At 42.4% G+C, this 19,010-nt stretch overlaps 1 protein-coding gene across 3 annotated transcripts; it reads left to right on the forward strand.

The window, feature by feature from the left end:
- The first annotated feature begins 46 nt into the window (after window positions 1-46).
- On the forward strand, window positions 47-16,847 carry GTF2H5 (general transcription factor IIH subunit 5). Of its 3 annotated transcripts, none has more exons than XM_025925680.2 (3): window positions 47-122; window positions 1,005-1,074; window positions 16,334-16,847. In XM_025925680.2, the coding sequence occupies exons 2-3, from the start codon at window positions 1,040-1,042 to the stop codon at window positions 16,512-16,514; spliced, it is 216 nt and encodes a 71-aa protein (XP_025781465.1). In that variant the 5' UTR covers window positions 47-122; window positions 1,005-1,039; the 3' UTR covers window positions 16,515-16,847. The 3 variants fall into 3 exon arrangements, with proteins under 3 accessions (XP_025781465.1, XP_025781466.1, XP_025781464.1); XM_025925681.2 differs by having other exon boundaries at window positions 70-162; XM_025925679.2 differs by lacking the exon at window positions 47-122 and adding an exon at window positions 169-331.
- The last annotated feature ends 2,163 nt before the right edge of the window (window positions 16,848-19,010 follow it).

Consider the following 19,010-nt stretch of genomic DNA (forward strand, 5'->3'; position numbering starts at 1 on the left):
GCCCCCGTCGCGCCCCGCCCCCTCGGCCCAGCTCGCGCCCCGCCCACAAGAGCGTCGCTGACCGATGACGTAGCCGGCACAGACGCTGCAAGGCGGAGTTACTGCTGGATCTGTGGGTAGAGGTGCGTGGTGTCTGTTTTTCCAGCGAGACGGCAAAGTGGGGTGCGTAGAAAATCGTGGGTTTCCAAGGAAGAGAGGGGGAGAAGAGACTCAGAAGCCGGTCCTGCAAGTGCTGGGATACCGGGCGGTGTTTCGCACCCCCTCGGGGCGCTTCCTGAAGAGGCCTGGAGGCTGTCCCGCTGTAATTGAGCCGTGGAATTCAATAGGGGAGGTAATGGCTCGTACCCCGTGTGAGAAGTTTAAGGATTAAGTTCGCATCTGCCGCGTGGGATTTTTTTTCCTCCTAGGGCAGATCCTTGGGGAACTGAGTTAGTTGGTAAAGGAACACATGATCTGGTGACCTGGCTTCTCCCTTTTTCTTTCTTTTTCTTCTTCTCCCCCCTTTTTCTTTCTTTTTCTTCTTCTTCTTCTTTTTTTTTTTTTTTTTTTTTTTTTTTTTTTTAACCGGGGAGCTTTAGCTCTGTCCCTTTGCTCTAGCTCTTCTGTGAAAAGAGATGGTCGGCCTCACCATCCCTTTCAGAGCTACCATTCTGTGATTCCAGCTTCCCAGGATCGTATCTTTTATCAGTAGCCCAGGTGGGAATAGAAATCTTGTGACTCATGTTCTAAACCTGGTTTGGGTACGCGGGCGTACTTAGGTGGCTTGCTTTCTTTTGGGTCGACTCGGGTAGCATTTGCAAGAAGCATTAATGTTCCAATAGGCTCATTTTAATTTTGTTAAAAATCAGAATAACTGTATGTCTTGTTAACGTTAGCCCTGTGTTTTTAATAGACTTAACTCTTTAATCTGACATTTAACATTTTGTCTCATTTCAGAGGCAAATCTCCAAAGTATATTGAAGTCGGTGCTTTCGAATTTATTGTCACCTTATCTCTTTTATTAGCATTTTAAAGGTCATCACCTTCTGACTTGGAAAAGATGGTCAACGTCTTGAAAGGAGTGCTGATAGAATGGTTAGTAGTTTTGATGCTTAATGAAATTTAAATCTCCATGTTGAATCTTTATGTATGTATACCTCCTCTAAAATCCATGTTTTTGTTTTAAGATCTAAACGAATCAAGTCTTTCAACTTTCTTAACTTCATTTTTCTTATATAACAAGTGGAACAGATTTTGTTGGTATATTTCTTTCCTGTGCCAGATTTCAGTGTCTCTAGCCAGTGGCGTAAGTGGCATTATTTCCAACACGTTTTGGTCAGGGGAAGTGTATTTTTTTTAATGTTTATTTTTGAGAGAGACAGACACAGAGCGCGAGTGGGGAAGGGGCAGAAAGAGGGAGACACAGAATCCTAAGCAGGCTCCAGGCTCTGAGCTGTCAGCACAGAGCCCTATGTGGGGCTCCAACCCAAGAACTGTGCGATCATGACCTGAGCCAAAGTCAGCCGCTTAACTGAGCCAGCCAGGTGCCTCCAGGGAAGGTGTATTTTTTAGATCAACACTCTTTGGAGGAACAGTACTTGCATTGTCATCCCACCCTCAGGGATTGACTAGAATTTAGGGTCTGCCTGAGTCTTCACCATCACGAACTATGGTCTTGAAAGAGTAAGAAAGTCAAGAGTCAATTGAAGGTTTCTTAAACGAGGCACGCATTCCAAAGAAGAAACTAGAAACCTTAATGAGCGGCATTGAATTTCAAAGCAGGCTATCTAGGGCCAAGTACCACAGCCTGAAGACCTCTACTACCGGACCAGTTCTTGCTCTGTCTCCACTTGTTTGTGATGTTAAGGCTGGGGGAGGAGCAAAGCCAAACGTAGGATACTTGCGGCATCAAAGCAGCTTTGTCCTATAGAAATACAACGTGAGCCACACACATTGTCTTAAATTTTCTATTAGCCACGGTAAGAGTAAGTTGAAACAGGTGAAATTAATACATTTTATTTAACCCAGTGTGTCCAAACTATTTCAACGTGTCCTAAATCGTCAAAGTTGATTAAGATTTCAAAATCGTGCTAGGTCTTTTTTCATACGGCCGTGTGTAGTTTACTTTCTGCAGCCCAAATCACAGGCTGGCCACATTTCAAGTGCTCAGTGGTGAGCAGTGCCGGTTGATTTAATGTTTAGAATAAAGGAGACAAAACAACGGTAGAAGAAAAGAGCCAGTGACGTGGGAGGGAAGCTAAGAGGGGATGTTTAATGAAGGTGAGTGGGCCTAAGAGAGAATAAGGTGAAGACACTGGAAGTCAGTGATTTTTCTCGTATCTTCTTTTTTTAATTTAATCTATTTACTTGACAGCATGTGCACACCAGTGGGGGAGAGGCTGAGGGAGAGAGTGATAAAGACTGTTAAGCAGGCTCTACACTGAGCGGGGATCCCTACTTGGGGTTCTGTCTCAGGACTGTGAGATCATAACATGAACCTAAATCAAGAGTCAGACCCTTAATTGACTGAGCCACCCAGGCAACGTTTTTTTGTTTGTTTTGTTTTAAGACGAGAGCTGTTTTAGTGGAAATGTGAGATAGATGCCAGATTGGAGTACTTTGAAAAGGGAAAGGAAGATGAGGAAGTGGAGAATCTTCAGAGAAGTTTTGTTGTAATAATAAGCAAAGGAATGGAGAACTGGATTGAAAGCTGAAGAGGGATATGGTAAGGGAATCTGGTTCTTGTTATTTTGGTTTTAATGGAGAGAATAGAATTTATGTTGATGAGAACAAACTACTCACAGAGGAGAGGTGTTCACTGGGGAAAGCAAGGGGACAGGAACTAGGTCCCATAAGTTCTAAACACAAAGTGCTGTTTTCTTTTGGAAAATACTTTTAAGCTAGTTTTTTTGTATTGTATGTTTCTTAAAACTTTGTCATAATTGGCGCACCTGGCTGGCTCAGTTGGTTAAGCATCTGACTTCGGCTCAGGTCATGGTCTCACGTTCATGGGTTTGAGCCCCACGTCAAGCTCCGTGCTGTTTGAGCCTGCTTAGGATTCTCTCACTCTTTCTCCCTCTGCCCCTCCCCCACTGTGCGCTCTCATCACTCTCTCTCTCAAAATAAATTTTTAAAAATTTTCTTCGTAATTATAGAAACATTCTCCTGGTTGGTCTTTCAATACTACTGTTTTTTAACACAGAGGATACGGTGTCTAAATGTGGTGTCTGTCCAGTCAGATGGGAGCCCCCACATGTGGGGCGACGACCAAGTGGAAGCCAATGGCGCAGGGGATGGAAATTCACCCAAGACAGAACAAAGGAGATAGAAGTTTATGGAATACACTGCACAGGAGCAGCAAGCAGAGAGAGTGAAGGCTGTTTTTAAAGGAGGAAGATGAGGTGTGGGGATGGGAACGGAAGGAATTCTCTCTCCCCATTTTGGTAACTATGCCTGGTTGTAAGTAGCCCATTGGTCGGTTAGGCCCTCTGGATATTTTGAGGTGGATCTCCTGATGGACCTGTTTGTATTCAGATGGTCTCTGTGAGCCCTTTCCACATTCCATCTCTCAGGCCTATTTGCCTAAAAGCATCGTCTGCAGAGTCATACGGCATACACATACATACAGTGTCAGCTGTCCTCTTTTCCCCTTTTGTTTCTTCCAATTTTAAGTTTGATCTTCACCCCTGGATTTGATAAATCTTAACTTCTCTCTTGTCGGATTTTTGTATTTTAGTTTTTGTTGATGTGTAAAGTTTCATTTATCTAGAATTTATTGGGAGGAAGGGCATGTTAGGCAAAGATTTGAATTTGCCTTTTTTTTTTTTTTTTTAGCTGAACATGTGTTTCACACCATTCATTCCCTTCTCTAATGATACCTCTTTTATCACATTGTTTCACTCTCCCTGCTACTTTTCCTTAATCCTGTCCCACATCCCTTCTTTTCTTTGTCATTGCTGCCTATTCAAAAATAATCTCAGGAGGCGCCTGGGTGCCCCAGTCAAGTTAAGGGTCTGACTTTGGCTTGGGTCATGATCTCCTGGTGGTTCGTGAGTTAGAGCCCCACGTGGGGCTCCCTTCTGTGATCACGGAACCCACTTCAGATCCTCATTCTCCCTTTCTCTCTGCCCCTCCCCCACTCAGCAAGCTCTCTCCCTCCCTCAAAAATAAGTATTAAAAAATTAAGAAAGAATACCTCAGAATAATTTAGTCTGTTTCCAAAATAATCCTTTTGTCCTGATGGTTAAGATTGTGTTAGATCTATATTTTAATTTGAAAAAATATGGCTGGACTGCATTTTAAAGAGCAGAATCCTGGGAGGCTCATTAAAATCTCAGTGGTAGGCTTTCACTGTAGCCTTGAGGACCTAGTATAAATTTGTAAGAGGACCTGAGGTGTTAGTTTTCTTTCCTATTGGCTGAGCTCTCTGCCCAGTTTGCTGTCATGGAACCAAGCCTCAGAATTCTACGTAGGCTCTAATGGCCCCTCTATCACTCTGCTCTTCTGTGTAATCCCCAGACTAACAGCAACAGCATCATCTGGAACTTGTTAGAAATGCAAAGTCTCAGACCTCGCTCCAAGTCTCCTAAATCAGAATTGTGCATGCAAAGATACTTGTTAAAAAGCATTTAAAGTTTGGGAGGAGAAGCACTTAACTGGCCTAAGTCTGATAATGAGTTTTCCTATAGAGAATTGTTTTGCACCAAAACTACTAAAGTTTTATTTTGCCGATGGACACTGTCCTTGCAAAACTTGAATTTTTTCCTTTAAGGTGAATTCCACAGTGTAGCCTGCACAATTTTTCAGGAGGGTTACTGTCTTCCCAAAGATAGAAATCTTCCAAAAAGACTCCAGGCTTAAGAAATAATAGGTTTATAAAGGGCATGGTCAGGGCTGATGGGAACTCCACAATCAGGTGTCCATGTTGGGACAGTAACTGGAAAAGTCCTTCAGTTTCCCTCATGTCTGTATTTGATGCCAAAAAGAAGATTCTTAGTAATATAGTATTAGCATAAGTCTGTTTACTTCATAATACCCATGGATTGTGTGGGGCCTATAGGTGTGTGGAGTACAGAATCTCATAGGTCTAGAGTTCATAGGCAAACCACTCAAGAATTTCTTAAAACTACTTTCATTGTTGCAAGTGATTCTTTCCAAATTCCAGCCACATCACCATACATGGTCATCTATAATGGCATGGATAGCGCTGTTCCACATATTCTGTTCAGGCAGCCGGCAAAATACTTCTCAGCCATGTAGGGCCTCATTCAAGAAGGGAGTCTTAATTTGACACCTGTCTTAGAATGGCTGAACCTTGTGCCCCATTTAAATTTCACCTCTGTCAGTTCCTTTCAACTGATTTGGAGTCTAATAAATGAAGCAAATAAGTCACATTATGGTGGTGGCCATTAGGCCCAACTCTATGAATTGAAAAATCAAGGTACTAGGATATAAGAAGATTCTTTCCTCACAGAGTTTATCAACTGCCAAAATCTAAAGCTAAATTGAAATTTTTTGTTGATAAATTTGTGTTTTTATGTATCAATGAGGTTGGTGAAAACTTCCTCTTTGTTGGGGTCCACTACTGTCAACTGCCAGCCTCACACTAAGCATTTCCCAAATCTAGCCAACCACAGCAGTACTGAAGCAAGCAGCCTGTGTCCAACAAATGGCCTTGTCCAGTTGCAGGTGCCAGAGCAGACCTCTGGGGCGACCGTTATCTTGGTTACTTGGTGCGGCAAGTGCTTCAGCAAGATGATTTGTTATAAAGGTGCAATTCCCAACTAGCTTACAGCACAATAGCAAAGAATCTGAAGAAATAGTATTTATTAGATTTACGGGTTCGACTTCTAAACCTATACTGTTAGGAGAAGCAATTAAGAACAAAAGCAAGGGGCCCCTGGGTGGCTCAGTCAGTTAAGCGTCCAGTTCTCAGTTTTGGCTCAGGTCATGTTCTCACAGTTTTGTGAATTTGAGCCCTGTGCCGGGCTCTGTGCTGACAGTGCAGAGTCTGCTTGGGATATTCTCTCTCTCTCTCTCTCTCTCTCTCTCTCTCTCTCTCTCTCTCTGCGCCCCTCCCCACTCACATTGTCTCAGTCTCAAAATAAATAAACTTTAAAAAAGAACTAAGACAAAACTAGTCTTACCATTGTTCTGTTCTTTCGCAGCATTTATATATTTCTTGTGACCCTTTGCTTCTTAGAAGGGCCATATTCAGAAGTTTCTTGGCTACCCAGAAGAGTGCCTAAACTATACATGGGCGATGCTTAGTAAATATATGTGTACTGAATGAATTTTGTTAACATAATTGAGCCAAGGAATGTAATCTCAGCCTAAATCCCAGAGTATTAATGTTCCTTTAGAGCTTCTCTATTAGCACAGTGATAATAGTGGAGATAAGAATAGGTTCTGATAACTTGGATTCAAGTTTCAGTACAAAAAAAGCTTTGTGCACCAGACCTCTTTTTTTGGCAAGTTACATCAAATAGCTTTTAAATGAAGTGAATGTTGGCTTCCAGTCTTAGTTTTTAAAAAGCAGCTCTCACCGAGCTAACGATATGGGTGATAGAAGCACAGTCTTTAAAAAGACCTAATACGGAAAGCAATTTGTGATAGGTTTTTCAGCATTTATATGCTTTACCACAGTAATTCCCCTTCCAGAAGTTTATCCTAAGGAAGTGACCAGAACTGCAGATGAAAATGTAGGTGACTGAATGTGCTAATAAAACATGACGCCTTGAGGATGGAGCTAGCGAGTGTAATGTTAAGTGACATAAGTCCGAGAAAGACAAATGCCATGTGATTTCACTCCCATGTGAAATTTAAGGAAACAAATGAGCAAAAGGAAAAAAGACACAATCAAGAAATAGACTCTTAATTATAAAGAATTGATGGTGATGGGCGTTAAGGAATGCTCTTGTGATGGGCACCAGGCATCGAATGGAAGTGTTGAATTGCTATATTGTACACCTGAAACTAATAGTATACTGCATTAACTGGAATTGAAAACTTAAAACATTGTGACTTTTTTCCTAATCAGATAATGTAGCTATTAAAATATTTGCAAACATTTCAAGTGATCTGGGATGATATTGTGTGATACAGTGTTAAATAAAAAGGGCTGAATGCCTTCATGATGTAACACTGAACATTTACTGGTACTGTACTAAGCACTTGGTAATATTCTATTTGTTCTCGCAACAACCCTATGAGATACAGGTATTATTATCCCCATTTTATAGATGCAGAAATTGAGCACAGAGAAATAAATTGCTCAGGGTTACACAACTGCTAAGATTGGATTTTAAACCACAGTATTCTGGCTTCAGAACCCACGCAAGTAAGCCTTATGTAATCTGTCTTTCTAACACAGAACTAAGCATTATGTCGTGTTAAGTTCTGTAAAAGGACTTGTGCATGTGCAGTCTTAGAATAATATATGTATTCACGGGATAATAGAACATTTTTGTACAAGCAAATCCTTTAATGGGGATAGAAGGGGGTCATTTGAACCTTTCTACCTATATCCTTTCACACACCCAGAAACTCTTGGCACTGTAATTGCTCTTCATTTGAGTATCTACCGTGAGCAAAGTGTTTTAGGTATAGTCTCTAATCCAGCAACCCTGCAACATAAGTGGCACTGTCTCCATCTTACTACCTAGGACCCTAAGACATGGAGAGGGTTAGTGATTTTATAGATCATACATGTTTTGTTTGACTGAGGTGGGGATTGGGCTTTGGCTGAGCCCAGTTGTTTTCTTTAGTGTCTTGCGTCTTTTTAACAATAAACCTCTTGTGTGTCCTATTGGGGACTTGGGACAGTCGTTCTGGTTGATGTAATGACTCCTGTGGTGGCCCTTTCTTTCTCTTAAGACCCTACTCATTGCAAGTATAAGATTTTTAAGGAATTCTACCTTGTAGCTAATTATTATCAGGAAGGATTGTTTACCACTGACTGAGCCAATCTTAGTATTCTGATGGTATGGGCAGTGCTGACAATTTTGTGCAGGTGACCCGTGATTCTGTGATCTGTCGTATAGCTAACTACATCATCCTAGGAGAGACTTCACAATACTTTTTAGAATCACGTTTTATACTCAGGTTATGTAGGAAGGGATTGATTGACATCTGCCCGTCACATCTCCAGGGCGGAGATACGTTTTTTTTTCTTGCTCACTAGCCCTGATCCCAGTTTTTTATTTTTTTTAACTTTTTTTTTTTTAATGTTTATTTATTTTGGAGAGAGAGAGACAGCATGAGCGAAGGAGGGGAAGAGAAAGAGGGAGACACAGAATCCGAAGTAGGTTCCAGGCTCTGAGCTGTCAGCACAGAGTCCGATGCGGGGCTTGAACCCACAAACCGCGAAATCATGATCTGGGCCGAAGTCGGACGCTAACCGACTGTGCTACCCAGGCCCCCCTGATCCCAGTTTTTTAACCGAGTATGTCTATGGGCACTTGGGGTTTTTTTTTGCTTTGTTCTTACCAGCAGACTCTCCCATAGATTCTCTTCATGAGAAAGTGGAATAAATAACCCTGTATTCAGGCAAGATATTCCAGTCCCTCAGTGTTTCGTAACAAAGATCCCCTAAACTTTGAGTGTCCTTTTGAATCATTACAAATTATATTTTTTAGGTACATGTTTGAGAATTCAGTCTGAAATTGACAGCTTTCTGTTTCCTTTCAAAAAGTTTAATTGAGGCAATTAATAACAGAAATAGTCATATCAGTGTCTCACTGACCAGTGACTAAGTATCTCATTTGTGAGTTAAGAGCGTTTCCCCAGGTATGGGGAGTGCCACTGGTGTTCAAGATGATTTGTAGTGGAACACAAAAGGGAGGGGGGAGAACACAAAAATAGTTTGTATATGACCAGTTTAATTTAGTTGAGGGGAAAAAAAACACATCAGGATGACTGATGATTCATACCAGATCAAGTTAGGCTTAAAAGTTGATTTAAGGGCGCCTGGGTGGCTCAGTCAGTTAAGCGTCTGACTTCGGTCCACATCATGATCTCACTGTCCATGAGTTCAAACCCCACATCAGGATTGTGCTGACAGCCTTGAGCCTGGAACCTGCTTCATGAAGATTCTGTGTCTCCTCTCTCTGCCCCTCCCCCGCTTGTGCTCTGTCTCTATCCCTCAAAAATAAATAAATGTTTAAAAAAAAATTTTTTTTAAGTTGCTTTAAAAGCAATTTAGAGAAAAAATAATATGTAATGCAGGTGTTACAAGAGCTGACTAAAATAGCAGGGATGGTATGCAAATGGCAAAAATTTTTAAAACACCAGCGTGCTGAATCAGAGCACAGACGTGAGCTCCCCTGACACTTCTTAGTTTCAGTTGTTTGGGGTTCACTTCGTTGAAATAATGTAAATTTATTTCATCTAGAAAATTTCTGGGGATCTATTAGTCTTTATAACCACTTAACCTTTGGTATCTCTAAAACCTCTTAGAGCAGCCAATTACTAGAATAAATTGGTGTCCTCTGTGAATGTGCTGAGCTCAGACAGTAACAAGGTAATCTATCACATTTGGACCCGAAATCTATTTTAAATTGTTCTGTGTGAAGAATATCCTTCAAAGAAGCCTCTGAATGATTTTAATTGAAAGTACCGAGATCTGTGGCAACTGGGTGGCTCAGTCGGTTGAGTGTCTGACTCAGCGTAGGCTCCTGATCTCTTGGTCATGAGTTCGAGCCCCGTGTCAGGCTCCATGCTGGATGTCAAGCCTGCTTAGGGGTCTGTCTCTCCCTCCTCTGCCTCTCTCAAAAAGAAAGAAAATACTGAGATTCTTGTGGGACCTGAGAGTAAAATGGGCACCAGGGCCTCCACGTGAGAGATGAGAGTGAGTCTTCTGTCCCCTGATGGCAGAGGGAGAAGGGAGAGACGGGAAATGGCCCAGCTGCAGAACACTAAAGCCGATTATTTCTGTCTGTCCCTCACCCCTATTTCTGTCCCTCACCCCCGGCTATTCTTAAGTGAGTCCTCTTTTATTCCCCACTCCCCTTTTATTTGTATGGGCAAGGAAACGTTTAGGGAAACAACACAGTTTTTAACAACACAGTTTTTAAAAACAATGGCATTAGAGACACTGAAGCTTTGATTTCCCTGTTCTGTAGACCTCCTTGATTCCATTTCTGTAATTGCAACTGAAAGAACCCTGTTAAACCTGCTTGTTACTCCCTGTCGCCCCTCCTCCCCTTCTTTCTAGAATTGCTTTTTTTGTGTTTATTTTTTTTTTGAGAGACAGAGCATGAGCATGAGCAGGGGAGGGGCAGAGAGAGGGAGACACAGAATCCGAAGTGGGCTCCAGGCCCTGCCTTGTCAGCACAGAGCCGGACGTGGGGCTCAAACCCCTGAACCATAAGATCTTGACCTGAGCCAAAGTCAGACAGATACTCAACGGACTGGGCCACCAGCGCCCTAGAGTTGCTCTTTAAGCCCCTTTTAACTTTGTTTCACAGCCTTTTTGTCAGTCATTGGTAATTTGTCTACCTCAGTGAGATTTTTCAATGTACAACATATTAACTGGTTTACAAAAATTTCTTACTCTGTGTAATTGCCAAAATTAGGGAATTCCTGGAAATGTGCAATTTATCTGTATCTGCTTAAATCCGTGACTATTGCATTATCTTTGTAGAAGACCCCGCTCTGACGCATCCACATCTGCCTGTTGTTGGCCTTCAGTCTCATGTCTCTACCTGCCCTGAGACCCTCATTATCATACTCTTTGGCCCTACTTTTCCTGTTTTCAGTCACCCAGAAAGCCACAGATTTCCAGGCCACCCCTCATCCCTGGGACACTCGATACCTGCAGCTCTGTCATCTGCTTTTTCCCACCTCCACCCCTCTGAGCCCTAGCCAGGCAGGACCCCCTGTGTCTTCCAGCCCCCTTTTTCTGTCTCACCGTGGGAGCACGAGCTTTCTCCTGAGCACACCACTTCTCCCACAACCCTCCCAAGCATTGACTCCTCTGTGGTACCTCATGTACCATTGGGGCCAGGAAACTGGATAGGTATCTGCCTTATTCCTCCTTGCCACTTCAGACATGGTGACTTGTCTTCATAGAAACCCACAGCTCTCACCATCAGAGGACCCCGCTCACTAACCCTCCCCTTTGTGATCATCCGCACACACCCACGTCTTTCCCTTCAAGGCTTTTCCGTGAAGGCTGTCACTCTTGAGTAGCTCTCCTCTGTGCATTTTGGTAATTTCAGTATCCACGTGGATCATCCCCTCAATACCCTGACTTCTCAGTCTCCTGACCTGCTCTTCCCAAGCCTGTCCTCCACCCTGTCCCAGCCTTTCCTGCTGCCGTGGGCGGCCCTCGTCTGTCCCTGCCAGTATTGCCCTCCCTTCACTGTCTCCACTTCGGGCGTCTCCCTGGCCTCCACCCCTTCTTGCCCATTCTCTCCCTCTAATGCCCTCGCTCTAATTTCTTCAGCTCTGCCAGGCCTGCGGTCTGTTGATCTCCCGCCTTCCCCTGACCTTCCCAGCAGCACCCCACGTCCTCCTCAGCCCGCTGAGGCTCCACGGTTCCAGGCCGCATTTGTTCGTTCAATTAAAGACCGTCGGCTCCCTTGCCTCTCTCTCACACTAACCAGATGTGATTCTGTCCCACTCTGCACCTGCTCTGAACCTTTACCTCCACGGCTTCAAATTCACGACTCCTAAACTCATGTGGACCCTTAATGCTAGCCAGCAAATCCCTGCTTCTTAGTCTTTTTACTGTCCCCCTCTTAATAGCTGTTCTACTTCAAATTCAAGATTTTGGTAGTTGTATTTTTTTTTATTTTTTTTTATGTTTTTATTTTATTTCTGAGAGACAGTGTGAGCAGGGGAGGGGCAGAGACAGATAGAGACACAGAATCCGAAGCAGGCTCCAGGCTCTGAGCTGTCAGCACAGAGCCCGATGCGGGGCTAGAACCCACGAACCGTGAGATCATGACCTGAGCCAAAGTCAGACACTCAACCAACTGAGCCACCCAGGTGCCCCAAGATTTCAGTAGTTTTAAAACTTACTGGTATTTTTTGTGCCTCCAAGAAAAATCACTACCAGGTATACTGTATCATGCCATTGATTGCAAGAGTCATCTTGATTTTGGAGATGTTAAAATGTGGGGGGATATGTACTTCTTAGAATAGACGAATGTGGTATTTCATACCTTCAACTTCTTTACCTCCAAAAACTTTCCTGTTTCACTGCAAAAATACAGGAAAAGCAATCGGGAGAGGAAGTTGGCAAGTCTGTCCCATTGATCTGTGCGCATATACTCTTCCCTTCCCCCCACTGGCTATGATGAAGTATCCATTCTCCTGTCTTTTTTTTTTTTTTAATTTTTTTTAACGTTTACTTATTTTTGAGACAGAGAGAGACAGAGCATGAACAGGGGAGGGGCAGAGAGAGAGGGAGACACAGAATCGGAAGCAGGCTCCAGGCTCTGAGCCATCAGCCCAGAGCCCGACGCGGGGCTCGAACTCACGGACCGCGAGATCGTGACCTGGCTGAAGTCGGACGCCCAACCGACTGAGCCACCCAGGTGCCCCAACCCCATTCTCCTGTCTTAAGCCAGCTTCTGTACTTGGGAACTGGACCCCATCCCTTCTTGCCTATTTCAGGACAGCTTTCCAGCAGCCTTCCTCCTCCTGCTCTAGCAATTTTTCCTTCTCTACTGAATCATTCCCATCAGCATTCTAAACATGTTGTGGTACCCACCCACCCCCACCCCCACCCCCACCCCCGGAAGGAGGTGAGCAAAACCTATTGATTCCCATATCCTTTTCCAGCTGCCACTCTATTTCCCGCTCTGTGAAAAAGAATTTCTTGGAAGACTTGTCTAAATTCACTTTCTCTGATTTCTGTCCTGTGACTCCACTGAACCTGTTCTTGCCAAGGTCTGGTAGTCAAGTTTCAATCCTTATTTCCTGTACCTGTCTGTTACCAGCACCTATCACGGTGGATCACCTCTTCTCCCCAAATGTCCTTTGTTCACTTACCTTCCAGAACTCAGGGCTTTCTTCCTGCCTCTGCAGTCACTCCTTTCCAGTCTGCTTTGCTGATTTGTCCTTTTCCTGCTAACCTCTTGACGTTGGGGAGTCTGGGGCTTGGTCCATGTTCTTTTCTCTGTTGCTGTGTTCACTTCCTTGCTGGGGCTTGATGACTGACTTTTGCTCTTCAGTCCAGACTTTGCTACTGAAATCCGGAATCGTATGCCCACTTTCCTACGCAGTTTTGCGCTTGGGTGCCAACCTGTCTCGAGTGCAACGTGCCTCAAACCCACTCTTGATCTTCCCAGCACACCTGTTCTTCCTACTTCCTCATGTCACTAAAAGGCAACTCCATTTTTTTCATTTGCTCTGACCAAAAATGTTGGGAGTCCCCTTAATTCTTCTCTTTCAAAGTCGGAGTCTAGTCTCGGCAAATTATGTTGGCTTTACGTTCAACGTATGTCTACAATGCAACCGCTTCTCATCTCCCCGTTACCACTTACTTCCAAACCATTATCATCTCTTCTTGCCTGGGTTACCGCATTCACCTTCTGATCGGTCTCCCTGTTTGCACCCTTGCCTCCACCACTACCACCACCCCAAGTCTTTTCTCAACCCCACAGGCTGTATGATCCTTCCTTTTCAAATTTAAGTCAGTTTGGGGCACCCGGGTGGCTCGGTCAGTTGACCTTCTGACTTCTGCTCAGGTCATGATGTTGCAGTTTGTGGGTTTGAGCCCCACGTCGGGCTCTGTGCTGACAGCTCAGATCTGAAGCTTTGTGCTTCGGATTCTGTGTTTCTCAGTGTCTCTACTCCTCCCCCACTCAAGTTCTGTCTCTCAATAAACATTAAAAATATTTTAAAAAGTAAAATTTAAGTCAGTTTGGGGGCACCTGGGTAGCCCAGTCAGTTAAGTGTCTGACTCTTGATTTCAGCTCAGGTCATGATCTCATGGTCGTGAGATGGAGCCCTGTGTTGGGCTCTGTGCTGGATATGGGGCCTGCTTAGGATCCTCTCTCTCCCTCTCCTCCAGTCCTTCCCCACCCGCTCATGCATGGACTCGCTCTCTCGTTCCAAAAAATAATAATAAAATTTAAGTCAGTTTGCAAGTTAAATCATGTCTCCCAGTAAAAGCCAGAGTTGCTAAAATCACCTCTGAGGCCCTTTGTGATCTGGCCCAGCTACAGCGAACTTGGTGACCTCATCTCCCACTTCTGTTCCCTTTAGTCACCGCACTCCAGCCTCTGTGGCCTTGCTGTTTCTCTCTGCCTGAGTCACGTGGCTCACTCACTACCTACTCCTGGTGTTTGTTCAGATGTCACCTGCTCAGTCAGGCCTTCCCTGCCTCCCCTGTTTGAACTTGGGAGTCTTGCAGTTTCATGACTGCCAGTTCTCATCCTGCTTCCCTATTTTGTGCATGTGCGCGCGCACGCGTGTGTGTGTGTGTGTGTGTATCGTAGCACTACTGGTAAATGTAAGCTCTAGTAACAGGGAGGGTTCTTTTTTTTTTTCCTTTTTTTAATTTTTATTTTAAGTAGGCTTCATGCCCATCATGGGGCTTGAACTCATGACGCTGAGATCAAGAGTCACGTACACTACTGACTTAGCCAGACAGGCACCCCAACAGGAGAGTGCTGGATTGTTTTTTCACTGCTGAATCCCCAGGACCAGAATAGGGTCTAGCATATGACAGGTGCTGAGTAAATATTTATTGAATGAGTGTGTGAACTTTAGCAAATTTACATCTGAACCAATAGATTCTGCATGTTAATATGGTCATTCCAATACTTTAACCATAGACTATAATTGAATTTTGCCAAATCTGTGTGGACAAGTGTAACTTAAGTGTTCTGAACCTAAGCCTAAGATGACAGACATACTAGAAACTAATTTTAAAATCTGTGTCAGTTTTGGAGCGCCTGGGTGGCTCAGTTGGTTAAGCATCCGACTTCTGCTCAGGTCATGACCTTGTGGTTCGTGAGTTCGAGCCCCACATCAGACTCTGCACTGGTAGTGTGGAGCCTGCTTGGGTGTCTGTCTGTCTGTCTGTCTGTCTCTCTCTCTCTCTCTCTCTCTCTCTCTCTCAATAAATAAATAAATAAATACACTTTAAAAACTAAAATCTGTGTCAGATCTGATAAGGGCAGACCTATTTATTCACATCATTTTACATTGTAAAATGTTCATAAAATCATTGTAATGGTAAGTTACTAAAAATAATTAAGAAAATCATCTTTTCAGGAAGACTTGGCTTTATTAATAGGTAATACACCATGAACCATACCCATTTAGTGACTGAAATAAATCCTTTACTTTTGTTAGCTTCGCTCACACCTGGTTTGTACTTGAAGGAACTAAAATTGAGTTTTGTTTTCAGGAAATTACACTGACTCTTTTTGAACTAAAGCATCTTTGCAATTGATGTTGTCATTCCTCAATAAACCAAAAGAGTTTGTAAAGTTACATTTTCTCTAAGATTTGAAAACTGGATGCAGCTTGACATTTTCATGTTCAATTTTTGCTAAATACATTGTACATTAGGTCTAAAGGGTGTCCCTTTTGTGTGATGCAGAGCTTTTATGACAGATATGTTTCTGTAAATCGAAGAAATTATATCCCTTTTTCCTTTGTGACTTACTCTATTCATTACAGAGTGAAAACCACAAATAAATAGAATTAAATTTGGATCTCTTTGAGCTCAGTATTCTCTAGGAGATTTTGGTAGGATTTCCCTTAAAGATTCTGAATGATAGTTCAGACTTACAAAGTTTAAAATTTTAAGGAAGAAAAATAACTTGGGCACCTGCTGCAAGCCAGAGCCTATTCTTGGCATTATTCTGTAATTTTCATAACTGCCCTGTAGCCTCATTTTGAGGCTTTGGGAGATTAAATACATATTAGGGTCACACAAGTAAGTGATAAAGCTGAGACTGAATGCAGTTCTGACTTTTGCAAAGTGACTGACTGGTTTTGTAAATAAATTTTTCACTGGCAAGGTAGTGAAAATCCTTTGGCTTCTTAAAAGTCATGGTCATGGGCAAGTAAGGAAATTCATTTTTTCAATCCGTGAAGGGAGCTGTTACTCTTTGGCCCTGTTAACTACCAAGCTTTGAACATTATTTTTCACTTGTCAGTGACAAACTACTCTTTTAAAATCTTATCATCGGTCTCTTTGTCTAAAACTTGAACCAGCAGTTCTAAAATGAAGCTATGTCTACAGATCATTAGTGCTTGAGAGGGAGTGAGGGATTGAGTTAACAGTTTAGAACTTATAAATTATCCTAAAAATTCTACAAGCCCAATTCTAGTTGTTCCCGTGAAATTTGACAACAGGGCGTCTCATCTTTACGTGTTTTCTCTGCAGTGACCCAGCCATGAAGCAGTTCCTGCTGTACTTGGATGAATCAAATGCCCTAGGAAAGAAGTTCATCATTCAAGACATTGATGACACTCATGTCTTCGTTATAGCAGAGTTGGTTAATGTCCTCCAGGAGCGAGTGGGTGAATTAATGGACCAAAATGCCTTTTCTCTTACTCAGAAGTGAAAATACTCAATATTGACCACTTAGGAATCATAAGTAACAAATGTGAGAGACTGTCACCATTCAGTGTCCTATGTGACAGATTAAACTTAGTTGCTTAGATGCATGTTACAGGAAAACCTATGATGTCATTCGTTCAGAAAAAAGCCCCTGAACAGATTTTCCTCTTCTGTTTTTTTTTTTAGTACGTGTACCCTAGAATGTAAAAAAAGAAAGAAAGAAAAGTTTTAATGCTTGTCTGTGATTTGCCTTTTATTATCCTACATTAAAATATTAATGTAAATGGTTTTCCTACCTTTTTAATACATTAAGAATATGATGGAATATGCTTTTAAATCATTCGTCTAACCTAACTGTTTCACTTGTTCCTGTTAATAATTGTGGGGTTTTGTAGTGTGGGTGTGGTTTGTCCTGTTCCAATTAGAAACTTCACAGATTATTTAGATAAATATGCCATGGTGGGACCTTGGGTAATATTTATGTCTTGCAAGTAATGCCTGCATACCGGCCAGCTGTCTTGGTGAAGAAGATGGGGAAGAGAACCATATAATGTTAATGTGAACTACACTTTGCATTTCCCTAAAAATACAGCGTTTTAAAAGTGCAAAGGGTGAGAGATAACCAGATGAGAAAGGGACCTGTTGCTCTGCAAGCTTTAGTTTTTCCTTGTTCAAACTTTTTTGGTCACATTTTCCTTTCCCATCATGGCAAGTGTTTTGTTTAAAGAAATCAGTTTTATTTGTGCCTTATTTCCTATGAGAATCCCTGTTTAAACTGATTTTAAAAAGAAGGACTATAGGAGAGTACAGCATAAGGAATATAGTCAATAAAATTGTAATAACATTGGTGACAGATGATAACTAGACTTACTATGGTGAGCATTTTGTAATATATGTAACTGTCAATTCAATATGCTATGTGCACCTAAAATTCAACAGAATATCATAGGTCAACTCTACTTCAATTTTAAAGAAGGAACAGGAAGTAGGAACAGATAGTCTTGTGGGAAGCGGCATGATTGGGTTAAGATATATCATATATAGTTTTGTGATTGATTGGAGGCAGAAATGATCACACTGATAGGGGCTTTGCTTCCCTTCCTGAAGATAGTGTTAACGAGGATGGGTTCCTGTGATGAGAATTCTCCAAGAGAGAAAAGGACTTTTGTGACACTGTGTAGAACCCTATCGAACGTGGTTCTCTTCTCTCCTATAGTATATTTACTCAAAGTACCTGTGTACCATTTTCACTCACTACACAAGCTGGACGTTTCCACTGTTTAGTACAGTAGGTCCTCCCTTATCTGCAGTTTTGCTTTTCCACCTTCAACCAAGGCCCAAAAGCAGATGATTCTTCTTCTCACTATCCTCAGAAAGAAGGTCAGTAGTAGCCTAACGCTATGTCACGAAGCCTACGTCATTCACCTCACTTCATCTCATCGTGTGGGCATTTTGTCATCTCACTGGAGGACCCCACAAGAGGAAAGAGGGTAAGTACAGACAGTACAGTAAGATATTTTGGAAGAGACCATATTCACATAACCTTTATTGCAGTTTATTGTTATTGTATTTTATTATTGTTATTAATCTCTTACTGTGCCTAATTTATAAATTAAACATTATCATAGGTATGTACATATAGGAAAAAACACAGTATACATAGGGCTCGGCTGGGCATCCCCTGGGGGTCTTGGGATGTAATTCCCTAGATGAGGAGGGACTACTCTACGTCCATCACGACTCCCACCAATATAAATCAATCCACAGAACATTGATTCTCCTATAAAAATGCAAACAATTTTGTGGCGTTATTGGTACATCTGGTTCTAAAACTTATTGAGTAGAAAATACATTTCTTTAGAGTTTCCAGCTGTACTGTAATGTTAGTGAATCTTGTATTTCAGGCATATTTAAGTCATGTAGATCTCAGGCATTTGTCATCTAGTACCTCTTAATAGGAACATGAAACCTTGAGAAAACTTTTCTTAGAATCCCAGTTTAAAAGGTGTGGAACAAATTACATTGGATAGTGGTTGCAAAGAGTGTTACGGGAAGGAAAGTTTTTATTTCATTCAAAAGTATTGGGGCAAGTGCTAAATATCTGTCCCTGGACACTGCAGTAAGAAAAAGGGGACATTGTGAACTAGGAACCCTACATGCAGCTGTTTAGTTGACTTGTCCAACTACGAGAGGAGTGACATTTTACATAAACTCTCCTTGGCATCTGGTTAACCTTATTTGATTTGGCACACTTTAATACTTTTTTTTTTCCTAATGTTTATTTTTGAGAGCGAGAAAGAGAATGAGCGGGGGTGGGGCAGAGAGCAAAGGAGACACAGAATATAGAATGGGCCATCTGTCAGCTGTCAGCACAGAGCCCCATGCGGGGCTTGAACTCACAAGGTGTGAGATTATGACCTGAACTGAAGTTGGACGTTTAACTGAGCCACCCAGGCACCCCTGATTTGGCATGCCTTAGATGTCCAGAACAAGATGCAGG

The sequence above is a fragment of the Puma concolor genome, chromosome B2, assembly GCF_028749965.1.
Source record: "Puma concolor isolate L17-30 chromosome B2, mPumCon1.1.hap2, whole genome shotgun sequence".
Classification (NCBI taxonomy): domain Eukaryota; kingdom Metazoa; phylum Chordata; class Mammalia; order Carnivora; family Felidae; genus Puma; species Puma concolor.